The 15423-nt window shown below is 34.2% G+C and overlaps 1 protein-coding gene across 2 annotated transcripts in view; it reads left to right on the forward strand.

The window, feature by feature from the left end:
* The window catches only part of LOC143248885 (uncharacterized), an 84212-nt gene that overhangs the window by 56410 nt on the left and 12379 nt on the right, over positions 1–15423 (forward strand). For both annotated transcript variants that reach the window (XM_076497780.1, XM_076497781.1), the window contains exon 2: positions 4525–4665. In XM_076497780.1, the coding sequence (XP_076353895.1) occupies positions 4525–4665 (141 nt within the window). The remainder of the gene's footprint in view (positions 1–4524; positions 4666–15423) is intronic.

The following is a 15423-nucleotide window of genomic DNA, read 5'->3' on the forward strand; positions in this document are numbered from 1 at the left end:
ATATGAATCATATTTTTGCGCTTAGAGATTTAACATGGTTATGAAGCATGGCTAAATTGCTGTTGCTCTCATTACACATTGTCTTGGGGCATTCTCCCTTGATATCACATCTGCTACCTTTATCGGAAAGATTGCTGTAAGGGTGTAATGTTCAATATATTATGTAGGTTTTTGCCAATGATCTTGTTTGATTGTGAGTTTGTTTATGGGAAAGCTATTTAGGCTAAATTGCGAAACGAGAACCTTAACCATCAGTCATGCCACGCCCCAGACAGATAAAAACATAGTGTTTACACGTTGGTTTATATTGCACGATTGTAAAAGGGTAACTTACTATTATTTCTTTTTATTCACACGTTTTGATGTTTGTTACTTTTCACGAACAATGCGTTAAGCTGACCCAAGATTGTTATATGTTTGTGTGTTGTTTTTTCAAACTGACTGACTTTTAAGGTCACATATCAAAACATTCTCCACTGGGACAGCAATAAGTCTACGTATTTACAACTCTAAAATCAGGGGCTCGATTCCCCTCGGTGGACACAGCAGATAGCTCAAGGTGGCTTTTCTATAAGAAAAAATCACACACACTCATGTAACTGCTAAACTTGTGGATAAAGAAAAGTTAACATAAGTGAACTGATGGTCATTGTTGGATAGGAAGCATAAGAAGTTAATATCTGCCGTACTTAATAATAGGAAAAGATAAGTAAATACAGCCAGTCTTTCTGTAATAATTTGTCCAAACCCGAATATAACAAAGAGAAATAGCTACGCACTTCTCAATCATCTCAAATTTCATAAAAAACCATCATCTACTGCTGCTTCTACTCAACTGAAACATGCGGTTACTAATCAACGAGAGTAAAGCCGTAGTTATGTTACTGATTATTAAAGAGAAAAGAATCGTCTTCCATGGTTTGAAAGCCTGACTCTGATAAATTTTTTAGCCTAAATTTACAAATACTTTGGTTATGTATTCAATTTAAACGCATATTACATTACAGTTTTCTAATGCAATACAAGAATCTTACTCAATACCAAATCTGTGTGAATAGGTAAAAAATATATGTATAATTATTATCTATTTATTAATAATTATTATTTTTTTCAAGTTCTTATTATTCGTGACTTGAAATTGTACAAGATGCCCTAGAAACCAAATATTTAAACAAAATCAATTCAGATATTAACTTCCAATTTGAAACAAATATTCTTAGTATAGTTTGGTTTGGTTTGTTTTGAATTTTGCGCAAAGCTAAACGAGGGCTATCTGCGCTAGCCGTTCCTAATTTAATAGTGTTTGTTTGTTTCTTTGTTTTGTTTTAACTTCGCGTAAAGCTACACGAGGGCTATCTGCGCTGGTCGTTCCTAATTTAGCAGTGTGAGACTAGAGGGAAGGCAGCTAGTCATCACCACCCACCGCCAATTTTTGGGCTACTCTTTTTACCAACGCATAGTGGGATGGACCGTAACATTATAACCCCCTACGGTTGAAAGGGCGAGGATATTTGGTGTGACGGGAATTCGAACTCGCGACTCTCGGATTACGAGTCGAATGCCTTAACTCACCTGGCCATGCCGGACCAATTAACAGTGTAAGACTATAGGAAAGGCAGCTAATCATCACACCCACCGCCATCTCTTAGGCTCTTTTTTTACCAACGAATAGTGGGATTGACCGTTGTGTGATGGGATTCGAACCTGCGACCCTCAGATTATGAGTCGAGTGCCTTAACCACCTGGCCATGCCGAGCCTTTCTAAGTGAAGACAGAAGTCTTAGATCACATGACATCATATTTCTGTGGGTAATATTCTGAATATACATAAAACGTATATGATGGATTCATTGCAAATCATGATACGGAAGTAATTTTCAGTCGTTGAAGAGTCATCATATTCAGAATTCGTTTGAAAACATGTTAAAGAATATGAACCGAGGATTAAATGTCATATTATCCCAAATTCATTTGAGATGTCTCGTGAACACATCTTTCACAAATGAAGAAGGTTAAATGACAGGAAGTATTTTGAAGAGAGAAGAGTTCGTATTAAATAATACGTTCTAGGGTTAACGTGTGCTAAAAAATACAGAGAAAGAAAATAAGAACAGTAGTAAATATCTACCTCGTTATTTATTACAATAGATTTAATATATAGTGTATAGTTTTTACTGACAACGTTAGAAATAATAGCCTTTGTTTACACCTTTACTTTTCTGAGATTCTCTGCTTAGGGTTAATTTGTACCATGAACTGGTTTATGCCAATGTTTAAAAAACCGTCACGATTATTTTGAAACAACGATTATTTAATAAACAATTATAAAGATAAGACGGTTTCCGGTCTTAAAATACAATTAAATACCAATAACGTATTATACAGAAATAAAGTAAATAAAAACTCAATGAACTCAATGCGTCATTCTAAGGTATTTGATTGTAATTTTGAGACTAGAAACTGCCTTATTTTTATAATTGTGTATTAAATAATCGTGAGGTGTTTTTTTCAACATTTAGCATTACACAAGTGTCATGGAACTTTAAAATCGTTTATATCAGTTTGTATTTTTTGAATTTCGTGCAAAGCTACTCGAGGGTTATCTGTGCTAGCCGTCCCTAATTTAGCAGTGTAAGACTAGAGGAAAGGCAGCTAGTCTTCACCACCCACCGCCAACTCTTGGGCTACTCTTTTACCAACGAATAGTGGGATTGACCGTCACATTATAACGCTCCTACGGCTGAAAGGGCGAGCATGTTTGGCGCGACGGGGATGCGAACCCGCGACCTTCAGATTACGAGTCGCATGCCTTAACGCGCTTGGCCATGCCGGGCCATGTGGAGTACGTGAATAACACATTATTATTATTATATGATGCACTCATACACACACAAAAAAAAGACCTCAGCATGAGCTGGTAGTTAGGGCAACCAAATAGCAATCTGTGGGCTACGGGTTCGATTTCTATTCGCTGAACATATTTTCCATTTCATATGTGGGGGCGTCATAATGTTACTGTTGATAAAAGAGTAGTCCGAGAGGTGATGTTGACTAACTGCCTTCACTCTAGTCTATCAATGCTAAATTAGCGACGGCTAGCTAGCCCTCGAGTAGCTTTGCGATGAATTTAAAACAAACCAAATAAAGATACATTTTTTCTTTCTTCATTTTAAATGCAGTTAAATCTTACCTAAAACTTAAAAACGAGTTTGTTAGATGAGAAGAAAATTGGCCTCTGTCTGTAGAGTTATTATCAAATATTTCGATCACAAAATTTAACTGGACATGCCTGCGGTTGGCATATCAACCAGTACTTGAGTAAAACAATTATATTGGGAATACGATTCTCAACGGGTTGTTTGTTTTTGAATTTTGAGCAAAGCAACACGAGAGCTATCTGTGCCAGCTGTCTTTAATTTAGCAATGTAAGACTAGAAGGAAGGCACTGGTTATCACTACCTACCGACAACTCTTGAGCTACTCTTTTACCAACGAATAAAAAAACTGACCGCCTATTATAACGTTCCCACAGCTTAAAGGACGAACATATTTGGTAGGTAGTGGATTCGAACCCACAACCCTTGGATTACGAGTTAAGCTCCCTAACCACATGGTATTTTGTTTCGCTGTACCTGTTTTAAAACTAATTAGTTAAAATGTATACTTATAATCAAAGTACATCTTCTATAGTTTCTGTAGAACACAAAACAATTGTTTATGTTTTATTTCTTATACCGCTGTATAAATATGATGGCATAATTAAAGACGTTGTTTAAACGTATACTGGTCACGTGGCTAAGACGCTCGACTAGTAATCTGAGGGTTGCGGGCTCTTGAATGTTTATAAAAATTACAGAAATTTTGGTGGTCGGCTTTATTTCATAACCGCCGGCCCGGTATGGTCAGGTGGGTTAAGGCGTTCGACTCGTAATTTGAGAGTTCCAATCTCCGTCGCACCATATGTACTCGCCATTTCAGCCGTGGGGGCGTTATAATGTTGCTGTCATTCCCACGACTCGTTGGTAAAAGAGTAGCCCAAGAATTGGCGATGGCTGGTGATGACTAGCTGCCTTCCCTCTGGTCTTACACTGCTAAATTAGTGACGGCTAGCGCAGATAGCTATTGTGTAGTTTTGAGCAAAATTCAAAAAACAAACAATTAAATGTATATCAGATGATTGTACATTGTAGTAACTTTATGCTAAAAATGTAACCAATATGCTAATATTTTCCATCAGAGACGACGTGTAAGAAAACAATTTCAATCGTACGATAAAGTTTAAATATATCTATTTACTTGAATACTGATATACTTATATTGTTTTAAAAGGATTACACATGCTCTTAAAATTCCGTAACATAGAAATGGAAACGTCATATCAGTTTATTATTTGAAAATGATAACGTTTTCGTTTGAAATTTAATGCTCTAAGGTTTAGTCGATTGAAATATTCATAGACAAATATGAAGATTGTAACTACTTAATAGTGCAGTAACATGTACTTTTATTTTATATTTCTATTAGCTCCACAGAACTTCGCTGTCAAAAATATTGATAAAAATTCTTTTACTTTGACCTGGAAGAAACCAGCGCCAGCTGGTGATAAAAATACTCAATTGATGGCGTTTTCCCTATCCTACAACTCGGTTGACGAGATAAGTCAAGGTAAGACATTAGAGTGTAATAAACTAAAATACTAACTAATTACTTCGGTATATTAGATTCTGGTAAATTTGAAAAGGAATAAAGAAAACCACGTGAGGTATTATAACCGTTTATTTTATGTCTTACTATTGCAGAAGAGAAAAAGACGTTGCTTAACAACGTGAATGGTTCATTTTATAAAACTTTTGTCGATGTTGATTGGCAGATATGTTCGCAATTATTCTAAGCGTAAATTTTTCATTTAGTTTTTTCTGCTGTATTGTAACACACAATTTAGTTTGAGTTTTAAAATGGAAAATGAATAGTAAATATGTTTAACTGAGCTTGTAGCAAATGTGCCCAGTATATTAGTTATTTTCAAAGTAACCTCAGACTTCATATCTTTCCACACAACACTAGGTCTGTTTCTGTTCCATGAGAAAATTCTGTTTTTTCTGGTAGGAATCATCAACCAATAACATGAGAGGAGGGAGAGGAATCTACAAAAATTTCCTAAATGTTGATGAAACATATGCTTTTTATGTAAAAAAATCAAATCAAATCATTATATACCTTGTAACCGGTGACTTTAGATATTTTTATTTAAGCTATAAAATCTCACGATGCAACAACAGAAATGTGATTTTAGGAGAAATATATAGTGTAATAAAAGACTCAGTTGCACATGCACTATGTTGTCAAACTGTGTAAAACGTAATTTTACACTTTGAAACATGTACCACATTGTCATAATGTGCCTATAACGTATTTATACACTTTGGCAAATGCACTGCATTGTCAAAATATGCATACAAACCTACCTATACTCTTTGGCACATCCATCATGTTGTCAAACTGTGCAAAATTTATATTTTATTTCTTCTGTGCAATCGTAAAATAGTCACACAACTCTAGTAATATAAAATATTAAATAAGATATTTGAGTAATATTTTTACAACTGTATCTTGAATAGTATCAGTGAACTATAAACATAATACGTACACAAATACCTTTGAAATGTCCTGATGTAAAATTGATAAGGAAGAAGCTTACTTTCATAAAGTATCAATCTTTCTGAACTAAGAGACTTAACTGTGATGGTTTCGGTTTCGTTATTCACCAGGTTATTACAGCATACTTAAACTCTTAAAACTATTTATTCATAACACCTAAGTGTTTAAAAAGCAGTGACAGGCTAATTAAAAACACATTTTCTCATTTAATAAGTCCAAGATGAACTCTACCCTATATGAATTATCCCCAGATCACTGGTTGATGTAGGATCTGTGTAATGTTGTTTACATCTCCTAAGGCTGAGAAAGGCCGAAATTAGATTCGTAGCTATTTATAATTAAAACGTTTTCTCCTTCCTATGAACGTGTGGTTGTGCTGAATAAAAGCATTACTCGGTTTAATAAATAGTTCATAGTTATAAGTCTATAATATAAGATCTACTGCTTTGAAATATATATATATTAATTTATGTAAGACTACGTATGTTATAAGTATGTTATAAAAGCTAATTAAATAAATTAAATGAAAGTCTGTTTGGTACTAACATGATTTGTTAATGGGCAGAAACTGTAGTAGTACAGAAAATCAAATAAGTTTGTTTTTACCACTTTGGTTTCTTCATAAAATTATTGTTTGTTTGTTTGATTTTGGTGTGACGGGAATTCGCAACCGCGACCCTCGGAGTACGAGTCGAGTGCCTTAACCACCTGGCCATGCCGGGGTATTTATTGTTTAATAAGCATCTAAGTGGCGCGGCTTGGCCAGGTGGATAAGGCGCTCGACTCGCAATCTTAGAGTCGTGGGTTAGAATTTTTGTTCCATTAAACATGCTCGCCCTTTCAGCCGTGGAGACGCTATAATGTGTCGGTCAATCCCACTTATTGGTTGCTAAAAGAGTAGTCCAAGAGTTGGCGGTGGGTGGTGATGACTAGCTACCTTCACTCTAGTCTTTGCTAAGTTATGGACGGCTTGCGTAGATAGCCCTGGTGTAGCTTTGCGCGAAATTTAAAACAAACCAAAACTAAAACAATAAATATAATCACTCCATCTGATTTAATAGGATTGTCAGAAAAATTATACAATGAATCATTCTTGATAATAAAGAAGAAGTTACTGACTTACTTTTTTAACCGCTTTAATTTTAACGCTTTCTTAATTGTGTCCATCGTTTAATTGCTTTATTCTGTGATTCGCAACAACATTTTAACTTATAATCACTGATGCCCACTGGCCATTTTGACGAAATACACTGTTGCACGTTTATTTTTATGTTAATACAAATATTTATGTGTACACATCTTGCATTTATATAAGTGTGTTTTCTCGGTAAACTGACTTCCTACAGGTATAAATAATTATTTATATGGTTCAGCATAGAATACGTATAGGAGATAATCATAATTCTGAATTGACCGACTTTAAAATAAAGTCTGTACATTAGCTCTTTTTTTCAAATGTGAAGTGGTATTATAGAGAAGTAATCTAAACTCTCATCTGTTTGAGATTGGAAAAATAAACTCTCCAAGGGTGTATTTGTCTTCCATATTACTTAATAATTCCATTTATTAAAGTATAAAAGATAGAGTATTCTTGCATTTCAAATCCTCTAAACGACTTGTGTTACTAAGGGGCACATTAGCACAGATTGATAGAATTCTCCAATGACACATTAAGTGAGAATGTCTACATATACCAAATAGGTTGAATGAACTTTGATAGTATGTGACCAGCACCAAAATAAGGTACCAGCATTCCGAAATGTCTATGTATAAGTTATATATTTATCATGTGCACAAAATGTGGGTTAGTGCGAAAGGAAAATTTAAATTTGGATGAAGAAAAAGACTGTAACATCTCGATTTTAAAATGTATTTGATCTTTCGTTTTAAATAATTTAAGAAAACTTCGAGGCAAGTACGATTTGAAAATTTAGGAAATGGGATAAAGTTGGGGTAGTTTTAGAAAATGATATTATGAAAATGTATCAACATTATCATAGAATATTATTTGAATTTTGTTTCGAATGTTGAACATTAGTGTTTTACGCCAAAGAAACATTTTATTAACTTGAAATTTAAGTCTTTCATACCATTAAGTTAGTTTTCTGAGGGGTCGATGGTAAAACCAAGGTTCCATTTCCTGCAATCTACAACGTGTACATAGCTATTTGTGTAGCTTTTCTCTTAGGTCATGGTAGGAATTTTGGTTAAATTATGATTTCGTTCATTACGAACGAAAAATAACCAGGGGCGGTCAGAAACTTCTGTTTCTCTTCACCCCACACATGGCAAGAATAACTAGTGTAAGTGAGAACTTCTCTAAGAAAACAACGATAATCTTAGGTAGTTTTATAGAGCAAGGGTTGCACATGTTATGTATTTGATTAATAATATAAAACTGTAAATCCGGAAGTCCATACGTTGCGTCTCAACGTCTTAAAATCCTGCTTCACACTTTGAGTACATTATAATAGTGACGAACAGTTCCCAAATTCGATTAGAGTAGCCAAGATAATGATGATGACTGATAGCGACTATGTGTTTTCTCTCTAGTCTATCAGTTCAAAGTTAGATATGGTCAACGCAGTTAGACCTTGTGCAGCTTTGCGCCCATATCGAGAAAAAATATTTTTCTAGAAAATATTAAACAGTTAGTATATTTATGTGAAAAAAATTACTGTCATGTTCCCTAACATTAATTATTGTTCTGTCATGTTCCCTAACATTAATTATTGTTCTGTCATGTTCCCTAACATTAATTATTGTTCTGTCATGTTCCCTAACATTAATTATTGTTCTGTCATGTTCCCTAACATTAATTATTGTTCTGTCATGTTCCCTAACATTAATTATTGTTCTGTCATGTTCCCTAACATTAATTATTGTTCTGTCATGTTCCCTGACATTAATTATTGTTCTGTCATGTTTCCTAACATTAATTATTGTTCTGGGGAGTGAGAAGATAAGTTCAAATTACTCAAGAACTTAGAGAACACTTAATTGAAAATTAATAAAAGTGAAATAAACAAAACAATTGTTGTTGTTTTGAATTAAGCACAAAGCTGCACAATGGGCTATCTGTGCTCTGCCCACCACGGGTATCGAAACCAGATTTTTAAATTTATAAGTCCGCAGACTTTCTTCTGAGCCATTGGGGTGCAAACAAAACAAAGCGTTTATAGAAGTGTCCAGTGTCTGAGGTATCTATTATACAAATATTATAAAAGTCTTAAAATTATGTTTTAAAGACAATACGAGTATTTCGTGACACATTGTATTTTAGCAGACTTGTGTACGTTTTGGTGCTGGTTACAGCAGTATCGTGAAAGTAAAGAAACGATGCTAGATGCATATTTCTAGCTATTTTTAGTATCTTCTATTGATTCCAACCACAATCTACCTTACATATTACAGTCCGTATGGACATTGAGACCGTACTGGTTAATGGGTTTAAATGTACGTTAACGATGATTGTGTTCTTTGTGGTGTTTATTTGATGAACATATAAAATATATTTTCTGTATTTGTGTATCTTGAATTACACGTTTTAAACACGTCAGATGTGATATTTATGAGACTTTAGAAACCTCAATTTTCTTGTTTAGTGCAAAAATGCAAAACAGCACAATGGGCTAGCTGTATTATGTCTGTCACGGGGAACTGAGCCCAGATTTCAGCGTTATAAGGTTCTTTTATTTGTTTTTGAATTTCGCGCAAAGCTACACGAGGGCTATCTGCGTTAGCTGTCCCTAATTTAGCAGTGTAGCCCGCGACCCTCAGCGTTATAAGTATTTTTATGTTACAGGACCTTCGTAAATTATGTAGCTGAAAAGAATTAAAGTTGTTTCTTTTCATATAAGTTTACAAAACAATAGCATAGGAATAATAACTTTATTTTTTTACCATTAATCGCGTATTTTTCCGAATGCATCAACAGCCTCATCAATAATGTTAGCGACTAATTACGACGTCGTTTTTTTTAAGAATCCACTAACTGGCAATTACATTGAATGGAGGGTTGGGGGAGGTCTTGTTCTGGATAGTTTTTTCTTACTACCACGTTAGCAATGACAAAGCTGTCGTCCTAGCGAGTTTATTCTGGCGAACTACATATTGCATGAGTCGTGTTTTTTGTAAATAATATCTATGATGATATATATTGAAAATTCTATGAAGAAATTTTCTTATGCCATTGTTAAAAGCATGATCGATGGTATTTCAAAAGTTAATTCATATGTTAAAAAAGTAATCAATAATTTTGTGACATCAAGTTTACTGTAATGCACATTTTATTATTTCTTATAACTGCAAATAGCAATTGAGTTAGACTATGGGCTATCTGGGGTGTACTCACCATGGGTATCCAAACTATATTTTTAGCGTTATAAGCCCTTACATTTACCGTTGAGCCCGTGTACGTTAGAAGACAGCACAACATTTTTTTTCAACAAATAGTTTAAGTGTTTTTAATATAAATCGAATGTGTGTATTCAGCGTGCTAACAGTGCTGAGATTCATGAGTACGAAATATGTCAGATGGCCGGAACAGAAATAATAGTTCGAAACAGAAAATAATTTGTTTGCTTTTAAGCAATCTTTTAAAGTATTTTAAGAAAAACCGACACCAGTAAATGACAACTTGGATAGAATAATAAATTCTTAGTTTTGGTTTGTTTGTGTGTTTTGAATTTCGCGCAAAACTACACGAGGGCTATCTGCGCTAGCCGTCCCTAATTTTGCAGTGTAAGACTAAAAGTAAGGTAGCTAGCTAGTCATCACCACCCACCGCCAACTCTTGAGCTACTCTTTACCAACGAACAGTGGGAATGACAGTAACATTATAACGCTCCCACGGCTAAAAGGGCGAGCATGTTTGATGTGATAGGGATTCGAACCTGCGACCCTCATATTACGAGTTGAGTGTCTTATACATCTGGCCATGCCGGGCCCTTAGTTTTGGTTAGCCTTAACTTCAAACGCGACTTTCAGTATAGTGTCCAAAGAGGAATTAAAATTACATTTGAAAATAATTTCGAATATGATTTCGAATCACAGAGACTTTCACTGTAGAATTATCTTGAAGACTGCTGAGACCCTTTTGAAGCAGATACTTCTGCTAGTACTCAAGAGTTTGAAGAGGACACTGGATCACTAGTGTTTATTTTGAGGGTAAATGTCCATCACATGTTCCAGCTGATTGGTTTTATACCTGAAGCGATAAAAGTTAAATAACAAAGCAATTAACAAACGTTCACAGCATGATTTTAAAAGTTAAATCAACCAAAACATGAACGTTGGTCCAAATTTTAAATATGTCGTCTTATATTCCGGTTTAACACCTCAGTTGTTTTAATCTTATGAGGCTTAAGAGAAAAACTGCTTAGCTCTATATATACAAGTAAAAAGAACTTTACAGATAAGGTGTTTTTTGTTTGAAGTTAACCACATAGCTACACAATGGGCTATATGTGCTTTGTCCTCCACAGATATTGAAATCTGGGTTTTAGCATTATAAGTCTGCAGACATGCTGTTGTGCCACTCGAAGGAAACTACAAAAGAAGGAAGCAAATGTAAAAATATCAGTATTTCAAAAACAATGTAAACAACTGAGTAGGGATGACGTTTGTATCATCCCTACGTAATACCACATGCAGTGTGATAGAATGTTGAAGGATAAAAAGAGGCTAAATTAAACTCAATTGTGATTGAGTGGTTAATTATATTTGTATTGCTATATGTTAATTATATAAGTTAAATTAGTTCGACATACACGTGAATAAAGACAAAAATATCTACATTAATTACATAACAGTGGGAATCGGGTTGGAAACATGGAATTATATATTTGCAAAGAAAGGTGGATGAGGGGTCGACTGTTTGAAAATGTGTACATCACAAAAGCAACATGTACACTTTAGCCACAAACTTGGCTAATGTGTCCATACCGTAGAAAAGGCAGATTTATAGTCCTACATACTTACGTGTCAATGGATGTGTCACTAAGTGCTTATATGCTTTTTCTAAGATGAGATGTGTCGTTGCCATGGGTCATCTCAATAACAAATTTGTATTTTGGTATCAATAGGTATGTCAGTAAGTGCTTATAGCCTTTTTCTAAGATGAGATTTGTTGTTCCCATGGGGCTTCTCAATAACAAACTTCTGGTCCGATATGGCTAGGTGGTTAAGGCATTCGACTCGTAATCTGAGTGTTCGAATCGCCGTCACATCAAACATGTTCACCCTTTCAGCCGTGGGGGCATTATAAAGTGACGGTCAATCCCACTATTCATTGGTAAAAGAGTAGCCCAAGAGTTGGCGGTGAGTGGTAATGACTACCTGCCTTCCCTCTAGTCTTACACTGCTAAATTAGGGATAACTAGCGTAGATAGCCTTCGTGTAGCTTTGCGCGAAATTAAAAAAACAAACTATCTTATATTTTGGTATCATTAGATATGTCACTAAATACTTATAGCCTTTATATATGATAAAATTTGTTGTTCTCATGGATAATTTCAATAATATACTTTGCTAAACCAGCAAGACTGATGAATATTTTTATTGCATGATTCAATAAAGCATTCCATTTACCATAGAGAACAGGTGTGTGTGTCTGTATAGTTAAAAAGGGAAAAGACTAAAACGTGCGTACTTTACAAACACTAATCAGGTACATAGAAGATTCTGTTTCGAAACCTTGATTAATGGTTTGCTTCCTTTCAAGAACACAAATCTCATTCATGTTATAGCCAAATAAAGGGTTAAGTTTTGTGAGATTTTCTAAATACTGAATGTATGAGAAGAGACAATAAATAATGTAGTGATAATTTATTACCTGATGTTAATATTTCCCTCAAAGCAAAATAAAGGAAAGTACTTGTTTCTCCTTAGCTCATAATGAAATCCATATTTTAAGATGTAAGTATTGTTATTTTCACTAAATATATTTAATTTTTGCTATTAAAAATTAATTAATAATCAGAATGTTTATATATTTTTAAAATCAATTTTAAAGCAATGTTAGTGATATCGGTTATTGTTTGATTGTCTTTATACTATCTGGAGTACTCGTGTCTTGGATGGAATGTATTTAAATTCATGATTAATGGAAGCTATCCTAGAACGTAAAATGTTGATTCCTTTATATGTAATTGCAAAAAAAGACAAAAACTATCATAGAATCTGCGAAACACAAAATATTAAATCACACATTAGTGTGCATATCCGCTTAGACCCAACAAACCGTCACGCGGAATTTGGTGAAATTCCATCACGAGGGGGGCAGCAGTGATAAAAAACGTCCACATAAACCATACAATACTGAAACTTTGTATATACCCCTCACTTAACGAACCTCTAAACCAGTTTTGGAAAGATCCATTCACACCCTGCGAAGAAGTTACACGGACACACGACAGACATTACAATTGTATTTATATAGATTGAGTCCTTATTTCGTGACCATGACGCGTGTCCTTGTATTAGCTTATAAAATCTCTCTTTATGTATCAATTTATTTTATTGAAAATCGCCAAACATGTACTGCCGCTACATGTTTACACTTTTTCGATAAAACAAATTTGTTAAAGCACTTTTGATACAATTTCATTTGTAACAAGAGATGTTATTCTGTTTGTTTGTTTTTCGTTATTAGTGGGTATACATATATGTGTGTGTATACAAATATGTTATAATGCATTTTAAATTCCTTGGCAGTTGTGTAATGTTCAATGTTTAGAACTCACACTTAATCAAAAAACAACGATTATTTTACACACAATTGTAAAAAACTAAGGCAGCTCCAGTGTATCTTCAAGTGGGTTTCTCGTCATCACGAATTAAGACAATTCCAGTCTCAAAATTACAGTAAAATACGAATAACTGATTCTACTGGATTAATAATAGTAAAAACATGCAAAACAGTCTCATACACTCTACACTGATATATGTTGAAAACACGTAGAGCAGAGGAGACTTATTTTTTTACAATTGTGAGTTTTTTTAACATACTATAATATCATTTAAATACGTTTATGGATGAAATGGGTCGCATTATTTATAATGGCGATGTACCTAATTATAGCAACCTGTAACAAATGTCAGTTAAAAATCTAACGATTGAAGACCCATTTGGAATCTCAGACAAGCAAGTATGGTTTGTAAATGTTAGTATTTATGTAACTCTTGTGATGTATTTTTAATTTTTTATGAGTGGATATTGATGTATTAAAGTATGTCAACATGAAGTCTATAAAGCAAGTAAATATAAACAGAGGTATATTAAAATGTGTTCTTAGTTTTTCTGGTATCAGTCACATATAAACGTGTGACAACTGTTGATTTAGTTACGTTTACAAGAGAGTCGCCATATTTTGTGATGTTGTTGATGGTTGAGAGGAGGCAATAGCTTAAGTATGTTCTGCACTTTTAAATGTTGGGACGTTATAAAAGTAACAGTCAATTTGTTATTTTGTTCAAAAATTCGGGCAAGGCCTTTGGCGGCGGGTGCTAATTTGCTTGTTTCTATTTCCTCTGGTCAGTAAATCAAAGTTATAAACAGCTATACCCGAGCATTTGGGACCTCTGACCTCTCCGTTTAGGCCAGGTGTACATAAGGTGCTGTTTAGATAGAGTAAAAGGGAAGGCAGCTAGTCATCACAACTCCCCGCCAACTCTTGGGCTACTCTTTTACCAGCGAATAGTATGATTGACGGTCAAATTATAACGCCCCCATGGCTGAAAGGGCGAGTATGTTTGGTGTGACGGGGATTCGAACCCGCGATCCTCAGAGTGGGAGTGAAGTGCCTTAACCACCTGGCCATACGAGGCCTTTAAAGGAACCACGGTATTAGCAACATAAATATAAAAAATTATTATTGATATTCGTACATTCGGACACGCTCTTTGCTAATAAAAAAAACTGATAAAATTGTTAATAAAGATAAGTGGAAGTGAATAACTTGTAGTATGGTAATTATTTCTTTTTGTACTATTTCCAACTTTGTCGTTCCAATCTTGCTTTTAACTCTGTCAGACTTTTGGTAATATTTAAAATATATGTTTAAAAGTGTGCTACATAAAAATGTCATATCTTTATCATTATAACTTTCAGTTGTTGTATCAAAGTGAAAGGCCAATATTTCAACATAACCTGATAAGTGCTGGTAGCTTGTGGTCTGAAGCACATTGCAGCGTGAAAAATCAAAACTTATAGATGGCACGCTGTAAATTATGAACCAAGCTAAAATACGTGTACAACCTCCATTTCGTAATAGTATCGTGGCGTTCTTGTGTATGATTCATTGTTCCTATCGAACAACCTTGTTGCTACTGATTCACAGCTTTTGATATAACAGTAAAAAATCTCAAAATATTTAGAACACATATCTTAATCATTTATGACGTAATAAGTAAAGTGAAGAGAATAAAAGTGCATCAGTACGCATTATACTACACAAATATGAAGATACTTCTAACATATTTATACAAAGAGAGAAGGGCAGATAAAGAGATAACAAGGTAAAACACCATTCGCCAAATAACAAAATATTTGTTCAAAAATTCTCAAAATATTTAGAACATATATCTTAATTATTCATGATGTAATAAGTAAAGTGAAGAGAATAAAAGTGCATCAGTACGTATTATACTAAACAGATATGAAAATACTTCTAACATATTTATACAAAGAGAGAGGGGCAGATAAAGAGATAACAAGGCCACCAGGGGGCGCGCCCACAGTCTGAAAAACACAAAAATATGGTA

The sequence above is a fragment of the Tachypleus tridentatus genome, chromosome 4 (genome assembly GCF_004210375.1).
Source record: "Tachypleus tridentatus isolate NWPU-2018 chromosome 4, ASM421037v1, whole genome shotgun sequence".
NCBI lineage: Eukaryota > Metazoa > Arthropoda > Merostomata > Xiphosura > Limulidae > Tachypleus > Tachypleus tridentatus.